The sequence below is a fragment of the Populus euphratica genome, unplaced genomic scaffold (assembly GCF_000495115.2).
Source record: "Populus euphratica unplaced genomic scaffold, PopEup_1.0 scaffold42.1, whole genome shotgun sequence".
NCBI classification, from domain to species: Eukaryota; Viridiplantae; Streptophyta; class Magnoliopsida; order Malpighiales; family Salicaceae; genus Populus; species Populus euphratica.
This window is the reverse complement of record NW_011499903.1, coordinates 404,739-423,976: the sequence shown is the minus strand read 5'-3', so window position 1 is coordinate 423,976 and position 19,238 is coordinate 404,739. Positions and strand designations below refer to the sequence as shown.

The 19,238-nt window shown below is 36.4% G+C and overlaps 3 protein-coding genes across 13 annotated transcripts; 1 reads left to right on the top strand and 2 right to left on the bottom strand.

Moving 5' to 3' along the window:
* Positions 1-1,912: 1,912 nt before the first annotated feature.
* On the bottom strand, positions 1,913-3,957 carry LOC105133100 (tubulin beta-2 chain). Its single transcript, XM_011036924.1, has 3 exons — positions 3,426-3,957; positions 3,059-3,328; positions 1,913-2,797 (listed from the first exon to the last, which is right to left on the bottom strand). Exons 1-3 carry the CDS (start codon positions 3,817-3,819, stop codon positions 2,112-2,114), a joined length of 1,350 nt encoding a protein of 449 aa, XP_011035226.1. The 5' UTR covers positions 3,820-3,957; the 3' UTR covers positions 1,913-2,111.
* Positions 3,958-5,441: 1,484 nt separating this feature from the next.
* On the bottom strand, positions 5,442-14,060 carry LOC105133099 (trithorax group protein osa-like). Of its 11 annotated transcripts, none has more exons than XR_843718.1 (8): positions 13,763-14,059; positions 13,398-13,660; positions 13,089-13,304; positions 9,711-12,993; positions 9,320-9,501; positions 9,089-9,233; positions 8,952-8,999; positions 5,442-7,035 (listed from the first exon to the last, which is right to left on the bottom strand). XR_843718.1 is itself a non-coding variant. In XM_011036923.1 (7 exons), exons 3-7 carry the CDS (start codon positions 13,103-13,105, stop codon positions 9,173-9,175), a joined length of 3,489 nt encoding a protein of 1,162 aa, XP_011035225.1. In that variant the 5' UTR covers positions 13,106-13,304; positions 13,398-13,660; positions 13,763-14,059; the 3' UTR covers positions 5,444-9,172. The 11 variants fall into 11 exon arrangements, 4 of the variants coding, with proteins under 4 accessions (XP_011035225.1, XP_011035224.1, XP_011035221.1 ...); XR_843720.1 differs by having other exon boundaries at positions 9,107-9,233; XR_843716.1 differs by having other exon boundaries at positions 5,442-8,449; positions 8,952-9,233.
* A 3,572-nt stretch (positions 14,061-17,632) lies between these two features.
* Positions 17,633-18,471, top strand: LOC105133097 (uncharacterized). The gene is made up of 2 exons (XM_011036918.1): positions 17,633-17,858; positions 18,176-18,471. Exons 1-2 carry the CDS (start codon positions 17,664-17,666, stop codon positions 18,281-18,283), a joined length of 303 nt encoding a protein of 100 aa, XP_011035220.1. The 5' UTR covers positions 17,633-17,663; the 3' UTR covers positions 18,284-18,471.
* The last annotated feature ends 767 nt before the right edge of the window (positions 18,472-19,238 follow it).

Here is a 19,238-nt window from a genome sequence, read left to right as displayed (position 1 = left end):
ATCCTACGTAAAAAAAATAAAATATTTTTCTAATATTTATATAGTGAACTTTAAAAAGTATTAATAACCAACTAAAAAAATATTAAAAAAAAGGGTATAGGAGAAAAACTACATTTAAAAAGAAAAGAAAAGAAAACATTGGATCTCGTATGGATTTACTCGGGTTATGAGTCAACCTGCTAGGTCATTGCATCAGTTGATCTTTTGACAAACCTTGACTAGTCCAGCCATCAGGTTTACCTATCGAGTCTATCCGGGTTTAATAACTATGCTCCAAACCCAAGTTGCTTGGACTGGCAGGGGTGTTTGACTCAAGTAATTTGGGTCTTGTAATCTTGTCTGATCCAAGGCTCTAGAATCCAGCATTAAGATTCATAAATAATACATTTGCTCCTAATGCTATTAGGTTAGGCATAGAACTGAGTTTTTTTAAGTCCAGCATCAAGACCTAATATTCTTGGATGTTAGATTTGTAAATATAATTACTTTTATTATAGTTAAAATTATTAATATAATAATTATTGAATTTAAAAAAATATTATTAATATTAAAAAATAAAAATAAATTTAATGTGAAGGGTAAAATTAAAAATTATTATTATTAAATTTTAAAAAACTAACCATGTTTTTTAAAAGTTTAAAAAATATAAAAATTTGAGCTAATAGATTAAATATTATTGTTAATATTATAAATTTGTTGTTGGATCTGGTATTGCAGTTAGATATTCCTTAGTCTTAGATTTTTTAAATATTTTTTATATAAGTAAAAAATAAATCAACAACTGCCATGAATCATGTAATTAGTATAATCTAATTTTTTTGGTCAACCTCTTTTGTGTTTCAATTTTACCTCGATCACCTGGAAAAAGGCTTTTTACATGTTTTCAAAGAACTTGATAATATATGGAGTTCATAAGGCGGGCAATAATTACTTCACTTAAGAAATCATATAAAAAAAACCTAAACTCTAAACATATTACGTTGAAAACACTTATCAGGGCACTTGATAATCTATGTTGGGGATGCATCTGGGTTGAAAATTAATTATTATTTTTGGATGATTTGATACGGGTGTCAAGATTTTGAAAAGATATTAAATTAATTGTTATTTTATTATAATTTTAAATTATTTTAATATACTAATATTAAAAATAAAATTTAAAAATAAATATTATTTTAATATATTTTTCCAGACGCATAAAAGTTGAAGCTGTGAAAATATTCTTCTAACAGTATACCTACAAAATTCATAACATTCATTCATTAAAAACTTGATTTGCAACCAACAACAACACAATCAATAAAAATTAAATTAGAGATATCTAATTATGAATCCCTTTTGCTTTTATTTTAATTTAAATTTAAATATGATCTTTAACACCCAAGTAAGTCCTAGTTTCCAGGTTACAAATTTTAAGTAATCTGTGAAACATTAATATATACGTATTATAAACCTTTTCAAAACACATACATGGGGGACGGCAACGAGTATCCCCACAAGTCAGGTTTTGGATATTTATTTTATATTTATTGAATTTTAAGTATTTATTATTCAATTATTATTTAATATTCATAAAAAATTATATATATTTGAAGTATATAAAATAATAAATAAGATGTCATTTTATACGTGTTAATATTGTAATATAAACACATCTCACTCGAGAGTAACCAGAATTCCATTCTCAAACTTTCACTGAGCAAAATTAACCATCTGTTAAATCACAAATTTTACTTGGTTACTGTGAAAAATATTTCTTCCAACGATAGAATGAGTAATGCGACTGAGAACTCGGACACTAGGCAACTTTCATGTGCTTAGGTTTAGAAGTATCTTTTTTCCAACAATATAATGGTTCCCAGGTGTCCATGGCAACCGACTAAGTTTTGCAAAAGGTTGAAGAAATGATCAAAAGTTGAAAGGTGCATCTGCAGTTCGTAAATTGAACAAGAAAGTTTACCTAGTTCAGTACCCAATTTCACAACAAATATAGTACCCAATTACAGCAAAAGATGACAACTATATATTTAATTGATCCCTAGCTGCAAATTCATTGATAGCAAAAAGACGAAAAGAAACCAGCAACTGGAAGTTGAGGTTGACAAGAACATCTACTGATAATCTCCCTGGTATTCTCCTTCTTCCTCATCATCATATTCTCCTTCCTCATCAGCGGTTGCATCTTGATATTGCTGATACTCGGAAACCAGATCATTCATGTTACTCTCAGCCTCAGTGAACTCCATCTCATCCATTCCTTCTCCTGTGTACCAATGCAAGAAAGCCTTCCTCCTAAACATGGCAGTAAATTGCTCACTAACCCTCCTAAACATCTCTTGAATTGATGTTGAATTGCCAATAAAGGTGGATGCCATAGCAAGACCAGTAGGCGGGATATCGCACACAGTTGATTTCACATTGTTTGGAATCCACTCAACAAAGTAGGAAGAGTTCTTGTTCTGCACATTCAGCATCTGCTCATCTACTTCCTTGGTGCTCATCTTGCCACGGAACATGGCTGATGCTGTTAGGTAGCGGCCATGACGAGGGTCAGCTGCACACATCATGTTCTTTGAATCCCACATTTGTTGAGTGAGCTCAGGAACTGTCAAAGCTCTGTACTGTTGCGAACCTCGGGATGTGAGTGGAGCAAAACCCACCATGAAAAAGTGCAGACGAGGGAATGGTATCAAGTTCACTGCAAGTTTTCTCAGATCAGAGTTCAACTGACCAGGGAACCTCAAGCAGCATGTAACCCCAGACATTGTTGCCGATATCAGATGATTCAAGTCACCGACTATCACCAAAACGGAAAAAAAAACATGTTCAGTACTAATGTAAGATAGCATGAGGAAGTAACTTGTCCAAGACATTTCAACCCGACACAAATTTCTCAGTCATCCGTGATGAACAACCAACACTTGACAACACGAACACAACATTAAGTAATTCAATCATTTAACATGCTTAGTAACCACAATCAACAAAGCAATAGTATATTAAAACATGAATAAAACAAACCTAATGCATAACTAAGGGCATAGAATGTAGAACTTACAACTAGGAGTGGTGAGTTTGAGAGTCCTGAAACAGATATCATACAAGGCTTCATTATCGAGAACCATACACTCATCAGCATTCTCAACAAGCTGGTGTACAGACAGAGTAGCATTGTACGGCTCCACAACTGTATCAGACACCTTTGGAGAAGGAAACACAGAGAATGTCAACATCATTCTATCTGGGTATTCTTCTCTAATCTTCGATATCAAAAGCGTTCCCATTCCAGACCCAGTTCCACCTCCAAGTGAATGACACACTTGGAAACCTACACATCAAAAATTAAAATAAAAGCAATTAAAATCTCATAAAAAAATTAAAAAAAACAATTGTTATTTAATTTGTTAAATATAAGATGACAGTACCTTGCAAGCAGTCACAATTTTCGGCTTCTTTTCGAACAACATCGAGGACAGAATCGATGAGTTCAGCGCCTTCGGTGTAATGACCTTTAGCCCAGTTGTTTCCAGCACCGGATTGGCCGAAAACGAAGTTGTCAGGTCTGAAGATCTGACCATAAGGGCCAGATCTGAGGCTGTCCATGGTTCCAGGCTCCAAATCCATGAGGACAGCACGAGGGACAAACCTTCCGCAACTAGCTTCATTGTAATAGACATTGATTCTTTCAAGTTGGAGAGGGGAGTCGCCGTGGTAACTGCCGGTGGAGTCTATGCCGTGTTCTGCACAAACAACTTCCCAGAACTTGGCTCCGATTTGGTTGCCGCATTGCCCACCTTGAATGTGAAGGATCTCACGCATTTTCGCTTTTGGTTTTTGAAGAAAATGAAAATCAGCAGCAAATAAGAAGGGAGGATTTTGAACTCAAGAGAGAGGATAAGTGGAACGGCCAAATGAAAGATTTTATAGAGGAAAGGAAAAGGGGATTAGGGTTTTGGTTGCTTTTGAAAAATATATTTATTTAGAAATGGCAGGTGGAGCTGGCCCCTATTTCAAGGAATCCAACGGTTGAAAGGTGAGTTGTGATTTTGAAATTCAAAATTTCAAATTCGTGGGTTACAGCTGTACTTGAACAGCATAGACGGACGACCGTTTGGGAAAGATCACGGCCTTCCATGCTTTCTGATAATTTATGAGCTGATTAATCCCTGTATTTTGTCGTTTAGTAAAACTAATTAATTAGTCATTATAGTAACAAGAACAATTAAATAATCATTTGATTTAAAGGATTTTTACCCTCAAAAATATCTTTCCAAATTAAATTTCCAATCATCTCCTCTTATTTTTAAGAACAAAATTAATTGGAAAAGAAAATGAAACTGACACATGAATAAGGTTATAAACGGATTAATAAACATTTGATTCTTGATCGGAATTAAACTATTTTTAATTTCAAACTTTTAAAATAACTAAATTAATTGCTTGAATTTTGTTTTAAGTACATTGGATTTTTCAAACACCGATAAAAGCTCCATTTCTATTGACACGTGTCTTGATCTGGGTCCTTCACCAAAAGAAAATTACAATGCTAACACTCTAGCTTCCGATCTTTCTCAATCGAATATCTATTAACATTTTTTTTTCCTTTCAATTCACAAGCTTTTTTATGATGCCAATCGAGTACTTTAAAAAGAATTATCAAGCTTTCTAATCAACCGACTAAGCGGTTGAATAAGAGTTTAATTGGATTTTGAAAAAAAATCATTTTAATCATGGTAAGCTGTTTACATCGAGGCTAAAATCTATTTTATATTTATTGAACCTGATAAATTAAAAGTTTTATTATTTTAAACAATTACTCTTATTCAACCGCTTTCGCATTAGAAAATGAACAAATAAAGGGAGCACTTTGATTGCGTAAATAAAATAAAAAAATCAATGTACCAATATGGGTTAGATTATAATCCATGCAACAAACAGTGAGTTAAGATGAGATGACACGCCATTAAATAATAAATAGCATAGCAGATGACAGAGGAGATGGAAGTTTTTTTATATATAAAAAAATGATATACTCAAATAAAATGGAATTAAAATTCATTTACTCGATTTAGACAAAAAAATATACTAAATTTACTAACTTTATTTTAAAGAAAACGGCAAATCTTTCAGAAAGTAACCTTTAATAAGCGAAAAATAAAATAAAAAAATCAATGTACCAATAGGGGTTAGATTATAATCCATGCAATAAACAGTGCGTAAAGATGAGATGACACGTCATTAAATAATAAATAGCATAGCAAATGACAGTGGAGATGGAAGTTTTTTTATATATAAAACAATGATATACTCAAATAAAATGGCATTAAAATTCATTTACTCGATTTAGACAAAAAAAAAACTCTTAAATTTACTAACTTTATTCTAAAGAAAAAGGTAAATCTTTCAGAAAGTAACCTTAACAAGCGAGAGATGAGGCTAAATGGAACCATAATATAATACTTCTATCAGAACAAAGAAGCTAAAACCTCACCAAAAAGAACAAATATTAATCAATCCCAAGTTTCCACATGATTTCACATGTTTGGGTTCACTTTCCACACAAAACAACTGGAAAATTAACAACATTTTGCCATAGAAAGGTGTATATATAAGAAAACCACAAGAAGTACCACGACGAAAGGCTTCTTTTCCAGAGAAGAGGCCATCCCCTGTTCCTTGCACAGAGACAAGCACACTTGATGCGAGGTTAGCTCTATAAATTAAAATCAAAATTCCACGATAGATTATTGAGAAATGACTAAAAAGAAACGTAACGTGCAATGAACGATAACCCCAGGCGCAACTTAGGATCCCCATTTCGAGCACTCACCTTCTTAAGATGCCCTTTAAAAGGGCACGACCTCAAGTCGTTCTTTTTCACAACTTGGACAATTCAAACACTGGGTTGATACTTGATAGCTCAAAGATGTAATTCCTTGGCCATGGAGTTTCGGCAATACTTGTGATTTTAAATTTAAAAACAATGCCAACGCCTAGCAGCTAACTTTCAGAGGTGCATGCAGACCTAATGAGACAACAAAAACCTTCACTACATTCAGGTGATTACAAGGGCCTACAGGGTACATGGTGTTCTATTCAATGTTCAAAATCATGAATAAACCCTCTTCTTATCCCAGAAACTTTGTAGGAAACCTTTCATGAAAAGTTACCCTAAGTCTACAAGCATCCTCTCATACTATCCAAATTTCGCCTCACAACCACCACCCATAAATGCCACTATAATGTAGAGGACAGTGCTTTGTTTATGCACGTGCCCACTCTATGCAGAAATCGAAACACTCAAAAGCGCCAAAAGAAACCGAAACCGCTTTGATTGTCTTTGAAAGTGGTTGTCCCTAAATAAATTTCAACATTTTTCTCTACCTAAGTGTGCTTCAAGATATTTTACATGATTTTGCTTTGTAGAAAGAGAATACCATTACCAATTGTTCTAAGTTTTGTCTGGAGCTTTTTTTGAGGAATATCAGAAGGTATATTATAACTCACTCAATTTCTTTCCTTTAATCACAAGCTCAGGTAAAAGGCAACACATTAAAGTCACTAACTGATGAATAATGTACTGCGGATTCATCTACCCCCCTGCCACCCCAAGAAAGAGAAGAAGAGATGAGCAAATCTGATTTCCTTGTAAAAACACAAGGAATGCCAAAGACACCTGGTGGATGATATATAAATCAGCCAATAAAGAATTCTAGGAGCCTCTTAGTTTTTCTAAAATCAGCTAGCCAACTTGTACCTTGCTGATTAGTTTTCTAAGCCTCTTGCTATCCTTGCCAGTTTCAACAAGCAAATGCTTTATCATTAAGAGGGTGAAAAATCTACATAAAAGTTTCTAATTCGGTGATAAAGAAAATTCAAATCATCAATGCTAACAAGCAAAAGTTTGCAACTTACATCTGTTTGTTGAACACAACCTCACCACATATATAAATGACGCTGAGTAAACCTTTCCGCTGAACTTTCAGTCTTTTTGTTGGATGCTTCGCCCAAAAAGACAGGTTGTATTGAAAATATCTATTATAAAAATTTCACCAGAAAATAAAAATCAACCTATCAGAATCAATGAATTGAGGCCACATTATGCAATGCCTCGTGCTACCATAATAATCAGCACTACTATAATTTCATCAATGAAGCTACTGGGAAGCAGCATTTTCATTCAATAAAACACAAAATCTGTTTAGAAATTTAGTCACCAGCTGGAAGAAATGGAATCTCTGACAGCATGGTCGGTGGGATATCTTATCCTTTATTTAAGGCACTAAAAGTATCAAATATAAAAGATTTGGTTGAAATCACCCAAGAAATGGAGAAAAAGACAGCACTAGTAGCCATTGCTTCAACTTGCTACCTTCTAACCGAGAAACCATCACACCATTCAAGCACCAAAAATATGAAGTTATCTCCACACAGCAAAACCATCCCTTCCTTCTATATAAATCCATGTATCACAGCTCTTCTTAATTAAATACTATCCTCACATATTTGCTTCCAAGAGGTCAGTGCACATATCTTCTCAGATAATACAAACTATCAAACAAAATTTGATTCAGGACTTGCCTATGAAACTCAAAACACTAAGTCAATTTCCTACATTTGCTAAGAATTTCAAAATCCACTTCAATTCCCTTGAATCTTTACTAATTTTATTCATGCAGAACACACTTGCATGTCAGAAAATTATGCTGCAATTGTTAGCAAAAATTGGCCATGAATTAACGACAACTATTCTTAATAATGCGTAATTTTCAAGATTTATTCTTTCAACATTGAGAATCAAGTGGAGATACTTGCACCATTCCAGCTTAAAGTATAAGCAAAACATAATCATTCAGTGGCCAACCTACAGATTGACCAACCATATCAATCATAAATTAAATGGCACAAAAATATTATCCAGTATTGTTATGTAGTTCTAATTTCAGTATGACATAAGAAACAATATCCTTTGTTAAGAACCTAATGAAGTTCCAGGTTCATCCATATAGACATTAAAAGATGGAATATATCAATCAAACAGGGAAAAAGGTTAAATGAGCTGGTTGGCCAAGAAAAGAATATTCAACATTCTTGCAACAACAAGAAATGAGGACAAGCAAGGATGTCTACAGCACAGAACATGACATTATTTAACATGAAGAGAGAAAGGCTAGAGTTTGATCAACTACAAACATCCAAAATTATATCCAAAGTAGTTAAGAAACTATTGCAGTCCTATAGAAGTTATCAAGTGCTAAATTGACACTTCATTAGATATAAGCATCAAAAACTTTATTAAATCTTAAAATTTCAGGACTAAATGATTTGCTTGAACAAAAAAGAGATGTCAAATGTCTTGCTAGTGCCATTAACAGTGAGGTTTGAGCTACAAACAACCTATTGTAATTGTGCTGCCTCCTTTAGAGAAGTTTAGCAGAGTGGTCATTCCCTGTCAAAAGAGTTGAGGCTACAATATTTGAGTTCGATAGAATTGCATGGCACCATCAAAAACTACCTAAAACCCAGAACTTTAGACAAGGAAGAAAACCTCGTCTGGCAACAGTGCTAGTGCCTTCTCTCAAAAGCTGGGTTCTACAAGCAATCTATGGAAGTTTTGATTCCAAAAACACAAGTTGGATACAATACATGTTTCAGTACCACAAACCTAGTTAAATACCCAATTTAGCTGACCTTTAGAATTAGTTGGGTAGAGTTATGAATTGAGCAATAGCAACAAGATCAACTCAGATATTCAGGGATCGCAATGATTAGAGGTACAATTCAAAACATCCTAAGAAAATTCCATCTCAAACAACTGAAGGTAACCAACACATGCACACTGAACTAATAAGATCAGACTGAATTTCAAATAGATAATTAAAGATAATGTAACATAAAACTAGCCCATTTCTAAAATGAAGATTTCATTATCAAAAACCAACAAACTTAACTGCCACTGAACTTCAGGTCTGAAAACTCTTCTTTAATGAGGCAGCAACCTGAAATGACAAGACTGGCATAAACCAATGGGAAAGCAGAAAATGGGCAATGGAAGGTTGAATCACCACTGTCATCAAGTTTAAAATACCCAAAGAACAAAATCAACTGCAATGAGTCCAACGCAATTCAAATTTCCAGGCACCACAATGACTCAATGCTTATTCCCCCGTCCCTAAAAACTGGCATTCCTTAGCTTGCTTGTATCTTCAAGTGAGGAATGATCACTGGGAGCTCTACAAAATAGAGCAGAAAAACAGAACAAGTAACGGAAGTTTCTGACAAATAAATCTGAGAAAATACACTGGTGGAACTAGCTTACAATTTGTGCTTCTTCACATTCTGCTTAATGTTTACAACCATTTCCATAGCCATCTTTTGGTGCTCCCTAGTCTGTGAATGCAAGTCCAAGCCTTCAACTGTTTCGCAGTCAACTTTACAGATACGACACCATCCCATGCTTGATTTCCTCTTTCTAGAGTTTTCAGAATACTGCAAATCACCCTAAGAATACCATAGTAAATAAACAGATAAATATAAATATTGACCATAAAAAACAATCAAACTTTACTAAGCAAATTCAATTAGGATACGCGTGCTCTTACTCTGCCTACACGAATCTAAAGATTGCAATTAGTTTTGAAAGAGAACCTTGCAAAATAAATTAACCTGATAATATTTTAACAATACAAAATTAGAAAACTAGTACTTACTGCATAGCTTCCACCAAAGCTGCTTCTAAATCCAGGCTCACCAAGTTGTTGATGATACAAGTTCCCAGGCCCAGCCAACTCTCCCATTCGTGCATGACCAGGCAAAGAACCAAAGCCACCTCGCTCTCCCAACTGCAAATGACTAGGCGGGTTACAAGGACCCAAACGTTCACCCCTTCGCCAATGGACTGGCCAATCATCATGAATCATTAGATCACCACTCAAATGCTCACCCATGTGAAAATTACCAGGACCATTAAGCTCACCCCTGCGCAAATGGCTAGGAAAAAGTGGAAACCTACTATCACGAAGAGAACTAGATATTGGATCACCAGACCGTTGTGGAGCTCTGCCATCAATATCATCTAGGCCTGGAAGGGCACTGAATCTCTGCATAGACATGCCAGGGTAATCCCTACCTGGACTTCTTGGGGCCAAATTATCCATATCACGGTGATCATATCCAGGCATTGGGGGCCCAAGTAAACCAGGACGAGTTCGAGCAAAATCTGTTCGGCCTGCTAGATTGTCATGAAAACCTAATGATCCATCTGCTTCACTGCGATGCAATGTTCTATCATGATGGATGGGAGGAAAGAATCTTGGAGGAGCAGAGCCACCCAGTGGTTCCACATTCAACCCTGAATCATAATTCAAACCATGGGATCCCTTGTCAAGATGTTTTGGTGCTCCATCCACACCAAAACCATGAGGACCCCTATCAAGAGGCCTAGATGAGGAAAAGTGACCGCCAGATTTTGGAACTGGTTTGGTGTCCAAACTGGAGGGTGCAGTGAAATGCTTCAGATCTTCTTCAAACTCTCCTTGATGAGCATTGCGACATGCAGGGTCATGTGGAAAGGGATTCAAATGCTCATCTGGGAAAGACCTGAACCTATCTGAATTGGGGTCTTCGGCCCCATTCATTCCCACTGCATTTGAAAGTATGCCTTGTCTACCACCTGGATAGTTGGGCCTCTGATTTCCAAACATTGAAGTTTCATGGACATATGAAGTTGTTCGCTCACCTTGAGATGTGGGTGCATGAGTATAAGGCCCTTGAGGAGGACCATAATGACTTGGCATGTGTCCAGGAGCCAAACGCCCAGGATGAGATGGAGGATGGCCAGGCAATTGCATGTGATGTGGAGGTCCTTGAGGAGCTTGAAGCACCGAAGGCCGAACTGGCCTTTGTTGAAGAGCAGCAGGCCCCTGGTGAATTGGAAGAGGGTGCGGGTGCAGCTTTCCCTGGTCAACAACTGAAACTGGTTGAGATTGCATGTGACCATTTGGAGGGAAGCCTCCAAAACCTTGAGAAGTCGGAGTTTTGTTCTTCTGCGATTTCTTACTTTGCTCTTCAAGGTGTGATGGGGCAGTTTCCAGCGAAAGCCCATCCTTACCATCCATGTATTCTGACAAAGAGAGCTCCACCTTTTTTTGGTCAGCATTGGAAATATCTTTCTGCTTATCAGTAACATCTCTATGATCTTCTTTCACCTGCTTAATTGAAGGCTCTCCATTTGCTGCTGCAGCCGCTTCTGGAATATCCTTGGCTTCACCTGTGGGTTTTTTCTCGTCATCCACTTGCTTCAAGTCACTTTCAGATTTTATGGTTTTCATCTCACTTGCACTAGCTCCAAGACCAGCATCCAACTCATTTAATTCCTTTTTAATAGTTTTATGAGTAGATGATTCACCTTCTGCACCTTTCTCAATATCACCTTGCCTTTCTGAAATCGGTCTTGAAGCAACCCATGACTGTTGTTCAGAAGAAAATACAACTTGGTTGTTTGTCTTTAGTATATTTCCAGATTGCTGGTTTGCACCAATCTGAACCGGTCGGGCCTGCATGACAGCAGTAGATTGTGGATATGCCTGCACTGATAGCACTCCATGAGGTGGTACTCCAGTCCCTACTGCAAGGTTTTGGGCTTGATGAGGATGAGCACCATGCGGCAATGGAACATTTTGTTGTGGATGTGGATAGGCATGAGATGGTTGTTGGAATGACTGGACCGGTCCATGAGGGTGAAACTGAGTCTGTGGATGCTGCTGCTGCACTTGATTGTGAACTGCACCACAGGGTTGTCCAGGAAAAGGCTGCTGGTGCTGTAAATATTGCTGATGCATTGGTTGCACAATTGGCTGCATGACAGGGTGTTGTTGAACAGGAAGCCCAGGTTGATCTGCATGAGAATGAACCAGCTGCTGTTGTGCGGGAGGAATACTTGGGACTTGAACCGGTGAAGGCTGCAAACCTGGTTGTTGCGGGTTTTGAAATGCAGCATGAGATTGTGGTGGAGGCAATAAAGGTGGTTGTTGAATGAACTGACTCTGCATTTGAACAGGCTGTTGTGACTGAGGTTGAGGTCCGCCTCGAGGATGTTGAGGGGCTCCCAGTGGCATTTGTTGGTGAATCTGGGGCTGTAGATAAGAGTGATGGCCTGTCACTGCATGGGCTGAATAATGTTGAGGCTGAGGCTGAGGCTGGGGAATAGGATTTACAGTCTGGTTGGGTTGTGGAGCCAGGGGTTGGAGAACAGGCAGCGGAGTTTGTGACTGAGGTTGTACATGAGATTGAGGAACAGGATTCTTTTGAGGGTGAAGCTGAGAATTAACCTGGGCTTGAATTTGGGGCTGTGGATGCAGCATCTGCGAGGGAGGCTGTTGATATTGAGGCACATGTTGTGGAAGAGGCTGAACTGGGTGGGGCTGTGTATTGGACTGAGCCTGAGAAGGTGGATAACCCTGGGCTGGTGGATTTGCCGGCAGTTGGGTCAGAGATTGTTGCTGAACTGTATGGTGAGTTAGTTGCTGTGGATTCACTTGAGCAAGGTTCTGAGGTAGAGTATTAATGGATGCTTGGGGCTGGGGCTGGGGCTGCAGAAGGGGCTGGGGGACCTGAGCATGCATGCTCACCTGTGGTTGCTGATATTGTGAGACTGCTTGCTGTTGATATGGGTAGTATTGCTGATAATGCTGTTGGTATGGGTCATATCCAGGATACTGCTGGTAGTATTGTTGATATTGCGGCTGATGGCGGCTGTTGTTGATACCACCGTTCTGCAGAGGGTACAGCGGCCTGTACTGAAGTCTGGGCCTGCGTAGTTGTGCTGATTTGCTGGATGGTATCTTTTGCAGGTGTTGAGGTCGTAGAAGTTTGAGCCTGTGAAGTAGATGCTCCTGTTTGAATGGCAGCCTGACCTTGATTACCAGTAGTTGGCATACCCGTGTTCGTTGCATCCTGAGCACCCTCAGAACGTTGTGGTTGAGGCTGCACACCCTGTAATTGAACAAGAAGAAAGTAAATAACAATCTAACGTAAGTACAAACCGACTCCACAGTTTGAATCCTAAATAAAAAGTTTCTCGGACTCACTGGACAGTTTTGAGCATGTTCCTGCACTTGTCTATGCACAATTTGAGTTCCACACCTGTTGCAAACTACAGGAGAATTACCAAAGGCGCATCCTGAGCAATGAGATGTGCAATCGGATAGAGTACCCTGCCACGGGCACCCACTCCTATGATACAAACAATGGACTGTTATCTTGCCAATGGTTTCAGCAAGCGTTTTATTCGATTCAATAAGCGGCTGCAATGAACAATAAAAAACAAGTACATTAGCACGTACATAACATCACTGCCACAGCAATTAGACTCATCACCATGATAGGCAAGGAAAAACCTTGGAATCTGCTTCTGTCACTAAGTAGCCATCATAGGGGCAAGCTCGGGTAGTGCTCACAACATACGTCAAACACGGTTTGCAGTACAAGTGAGTACATTGTGATTGTAATGCTTCGTTTGGGTACACAAGAAGACGACAGACCGGACAAAAATACTCGCCGGCAAGAGATTGAATATTAGGTATACACTCGTTATCAAATCCCATAGTAAAGTATCAGTCTCTGCTTATTCAACTCCCAAGCAACATCAATCTATCCAACCCTAACAATACAATTTCTCGTATCAAATAACGTTTTCTTAAAGCTAAACAATAAACAATCGCACCGGGAGAAAGGGGAATACAGTGCGTAAGAACTCACATACCTGAATCTCGCAGGTTAGATACCCCTGGAAAAAGTAAAGCAGAAGATTATTTGATGGAGAAGTTAGAAATGGAAAGCGTTAGTTAGGGTTTAAATTGAAGAATCCAAGAACGTGTACATTTAACGCGAGCATCGAAGCCATTGGTAAGTAGAAAAGGGTTAAAGAGAGCACAGATTCTTGAAAGAGATTGTTCAAAAAGGAGATGCGCCAGATCATTTGGTTGATTGGCTGGTGTGTGGAGGCTTCAAGATCCAAGGGGCGCTGGGGTTACTTACGAGGCAGTGAAAAAGAAAGTAGAAAGAAAAACAAGAGACTCCCTTGTTTGACGCTACACGGCGTCGTTATGCTGTTTAGCTGAATGTTTTCCAGGACCTCTTTTTCTTTAATTTTTAAATGACTTCTGCGTTTACGACTCTCTTAAGAAAATTAATTTTTGTAGCGTAGAAACGAAAAAAATCTTCTCAAACCACAAAATATATTAGTGGTGAAATATATCGGTGATTAAAAAAATTAAAAAATTAATTAAATTAAAAAAATTAAAAAAAATTAAAAAAATTAAATTGTAAAAAAAACTAATTAAAATTTTAAGAAAATTAACCGGTTCGGTCCGGTCCGGTTTTAATTTTATAAATCTAAAACTAAAAAAATCAAGTCAAATTAAAAACAAATTGAGCCAAAAATAAAAATTTAATCCAAACCGGTTTGAACTAATTTTGTCTAAAACAATCAAATAAAAACTAATTGGTTTGAACTAATTTCAGTTTTTTTAAAAAAATTTAATTTAATTATCTTTTTAATAAAAATTAAATCAAACGGAAAATATTACAGAGAATTTATGTTTTATAAAAAAAAACTTATTCATTAATAAATTCATCTTATTGTAAATTATTTTTTCCCCACTTAATTAAAACACTATCCATTTGCCTTTCAAAAGTGAGAGATTTAAACCTTTATTTGTTTCTTTTGAACAGATTCTTCAACTCTTATTGTGCAATTATAAACATTGTCATTCTTTTATTTATAATATTCTTAGAATAGGTTAACAATCTCATTAATACCAGATAAAATATAAATAAATCATTAATCCAATACTACATGCAATGAGATTATAACTTGTTGTTTGAGAAAATAATTGATACTATCAACAATATAATATAAGATAGTATATTAATTATTAGCCATACTGAATAATGTTATATAATTTATCTATTTTAATAGCATAATTTTTTTAAATAGTATAAGGGGTCCTCGACACAAGCTGATTTGGGATTTTAAAACTTCTGTTTTTTTCACTGCCTCGCACTGTTAACAATAAATATGCTAAATTAAAATTCATGATTCAATTAGTTCCAGTAAAAATAAATGCATATTTAAAAATTTAATTTGAATTTTCTTATTTTCACATGTAGAATGTTTGACGTCTAAATTTTTTTTTTTACACACAGAAAAATATTGGCTATCACTTGAATATCGTGTACACCATGTTAGTAATACTTGTATTTATCCACAGAAGGGCAGAAACACGAAAATACTTGTATTTATTAATAATTTAATTAGTCTTACTAGTTTATAACTAATTAACATAAACTAAGCTTTCTGGTATTTTCAATGTAACTAAAATTAATATTTTATTCCCTTATAAATTATTATTGTGGATTGAAATCATGATTTTTTTTTTCTAAATTTTCAATTTGATTTTTTTAATCAAATTCTCCACTAAATATGAATCCGAGTTTCCCATATGTTACACTGACTCGCTTTTTTCTGTTCAAAGTTTGGAAGTTCTTAACGGAAAGCATAGAATCTGTCACGGTAATTTTAGAGGAGTCTAGTCTGGGCAGCTTATCATCATATATATATATATATATTTAGTCTAGTCTGGGCAGCTTATCATCATATATTATATATATAATATGTTCCTACCGACTATTCACACAAGCGCCATATATATATATATATAATTTTTTTTTTATTCAAGAAAACTTCACTTTCTGAAAAACATGTCATTTAAATCCATGAATAAATAAAACTTTGATTGTTCTAGATTTTTATAAGAAATATATATTTTAATTTGAATTCAAAAATTACTATGTAAATCTCAAATTCTTGCTCATCATGCTATCCAACTCGGTATGTATATATATATATAAACACACACAACAGCGGATGGTGGTAAATCCAGTTGAAATGAAGAGTCAGGAGTAAAGTTTATCTTGTCCTTGTTTGTGGAGACTGGAGAAGGCACTGGAACCTCACAATTAATGGAAGAACAGTTATGACACAAAATTTCTGCTTCACAATTAAGTTCATTTATGCCTTGAAATTCTCGAGGATTGTAAATGTCACGTAAAAAAACGAGGGGAGGGGAAAAGCAAGTATAGAATTATAGAAATTCACAACTAGTATTGTGATTCACAATTCACAGCGTTGCACAAGGTGATATAACTCCATTCCCAATAATAAGAAAAAACTCCTAATCCAGGGTTAAATTCAAGACTCCTTGAACAAGCTTCTTTTTCTTAAGTTTTTCTTTACTCTGAGATTGATGGTTAGTCCAAGAACATTGATCCCCTACATAACAAATTAAACTACAGTTTCCAATTCACTGCATCTACTCTTAGGCAATCCAATAGCCAAGAACTTACAATAGTCGTCTAACCGGTTAGTTAATTGCTTCTTTCTCGAAAGAATCTTCCATTAACTTTGATTGTCTTTCCATCTTCTCTTAGATAAGAGCAGTGATTGAACTATCCATTCCCCTTTCATGGCCTTTGGTTCCAGTATAAGAGAGATTGACTGGGGTGTGTGCTGTGAGCGGGTGAGAAAAAGAGATCAGATATTGAGTGGTGTGAGAAATATTACTAAAATGAGAGTGTTTATTGTGTGAGTGTGTACCACCACTAAATAAAAGACTTTACTTACCATTGTTGCTCAGAATCCATACGTCACCACCTTTTGACTCCAGATTGAGTTGTCTGGTTGGCTCGCTTGAACAAAATTTCATCTCAATCCATGGCAACCATTAGCTTGAAGGCATCTGTGGACAAGAAGAGCAACAGAGTTGTATTTGTTGAATCTGACGAGTTCTTTGTTGACATCCTTTTCAGTTTTTTGACAATGCCCATGGGAACAATCATCCATCTCATCAGTAATCTGTCACCGACAAATGGGATTGTTTGCATCAACAACTTGTATAAAAGTGTTGAAAATATAGATTTTAGGTATTTCCGGACTGAAGCATGCAAGGACATGTTGCTACATCCTCATAATGCCGCTGCAGCTTATTGTAAGAGACTAAAACTGAAAATTGATGGCATTGATACCTTAAGTATCTTTGGTTGCCAGAGTTCCGATTGTACTCTTTCTGGCTACAAGTTGTGGAGTCATCACAAAAATCTTTATTGTGGTTGTGGACGTCCCATGGGCCGTATTTTGAATCTACCATGTCCGGCTCCATCAAATAGTGGATCTGACGAAAGAAATCGTGGAGTGTTTGTTAAAGAAAACTGGCCCGATTTGTTGTAAGTGACAATTTTCAAGTGATGCCAGCATCAACTTCAGCAAGCATTTCTCTTCTTACAAAGCTTGGAGTCATGGATACAAGTAACATCGAGGAGAGGATTTTTGACATTGGAGTAACAGAGGTATGATCTAATATATGAGCTGTTGCAGTATTGTCTAGCCTTGTGCTATGTACAGGTACCCATTTTAATGTCTTTGTTTTAGATCTTGGAATTGCTGCAGTGCTCATTGGCATCAAGGACACCTCTGACCGAAGTTTTGCTTGCTCGTAAGCAAGTTCCCGGGTTAATAAATGAAGATTCCCTTCAAAGAATCTCTCTTATGCATGAAATACTTGAGCATCAAATGTCATTTTGGTCATACACGCACACTTTTAACTATGATGGATCCCAAATCATCCTACAAAGAGGGCACTGAAGGTGATGGATTTTTGCTAGATCCTGCGATGTTCACAGTAAGTGACGATCTTGTTGTTACACCAATATCGCCTGCCTCAGAACTATCTTTACTGGAAAAATTGAAGATACCTTTGAATGACATCCATGTCTGCGAGGTTCAAGTTGGCAGAGAAGAGGTAAGTCAAACTAACAAATTTCTGCACTCTCTTATTAGCCATGATATTTCATAGTTAATTATAAAGCTCTTAAGAAAAATCAGGCCTGTCAATTTCATGCTTATGTCTTTGTTAATTTTGTCTTCAGAACTGTAAGTTTATTATTTTTTATTCTATTTATTCAACCTAACAGATTTATAGGATAGAAGTGGCAAAAAAACTATTTTGCCTGTTCTTCTAAGATCCATTTAAGTTAATGGAATTTGTTAAAATTCGCATCATAACAGTCTTCAAACAGGAATATTGGTTTGATGGGCATTTTCTTTTTCATGCTGCAGGCTTCCCGTCTCTTAGCAGCTTCTTTTGTATCTGAATCTGCTCTTACTGATACCTTCATACGTAAGATGCCAAAAGATGCCTTCATTTCCGACGTTCTGAAAGAATAATCTTGACGACATCTGTGTTGTTAATTGATCAAGTATATTTTCTGGTCATCTTGAACCTGGTTTTTTATTAATGTGATAGATAGTCTGTCATGTTTAGGAGTATTATTGAATCTCAAGTCTTCCATGTACGTCGAATTAAGGTACTTCTTTTGCTCCATGATACCTAAACTATAGTTGTTTTCTCTTTTGACTCGGTATGGAAACACAATTTAGAAAGGGCTTACAGCTCCAAATTGGTAGGCAGAGAGTATCTTGAACCACACCGAAAAAAGCTCTCACTTGGTGGCAAAGCATACACTAGAAATTATACCTTCCCGAGGAAACACAGTTTTTTTAAAAGTTCTAAATATCTATTCAGCGTTCCTGCTATCTCCTTCTGCAATCTATGATGAAGTCACAAACAGTATTTTAAGTTGTTCTGGACTATTTTGAAAGCTTTTCATAACGAAATATTAATTAATTGAATGGCAGCACCGTGAAATGTAAATGGAAACAGAAGGTTTGTGATACGAAGGAATTTCAAAACTGGGAAATAAGCTGTGTTTTTCTACTGTTCTTCAAAGACTTCGCAGCCAATACTGTCTGGTTATTGTCCTGAAACTTCTCTGTAGTGCTACAGCCAGAACAAAAGATATATTATGTCTTCCAAATCACAGCTCTTTCTAGTTATTGCTGTCGGAGATTGATCTCCCCAGAATATCATCGTGTTGCACGCTTCACATCTCTGGTAGCTTCCTTTATCGATCTGCGAATAACCCTTAGCCAATATTCCTTCATCAGCAAAAACTTGAGAATATTTTTTCATTGGTGTTGGTGTTGGTTTTGGTTTTTTGTTTCCTTTGTGTGTGTGCAAAATTTGGAAGCTATGAGCATAGGTACGTGATTAAGAATAGTATATTGAAGATGTTGAATGAATATCAATGGTAGATGAGTCTAGTAAACATATCATTATACA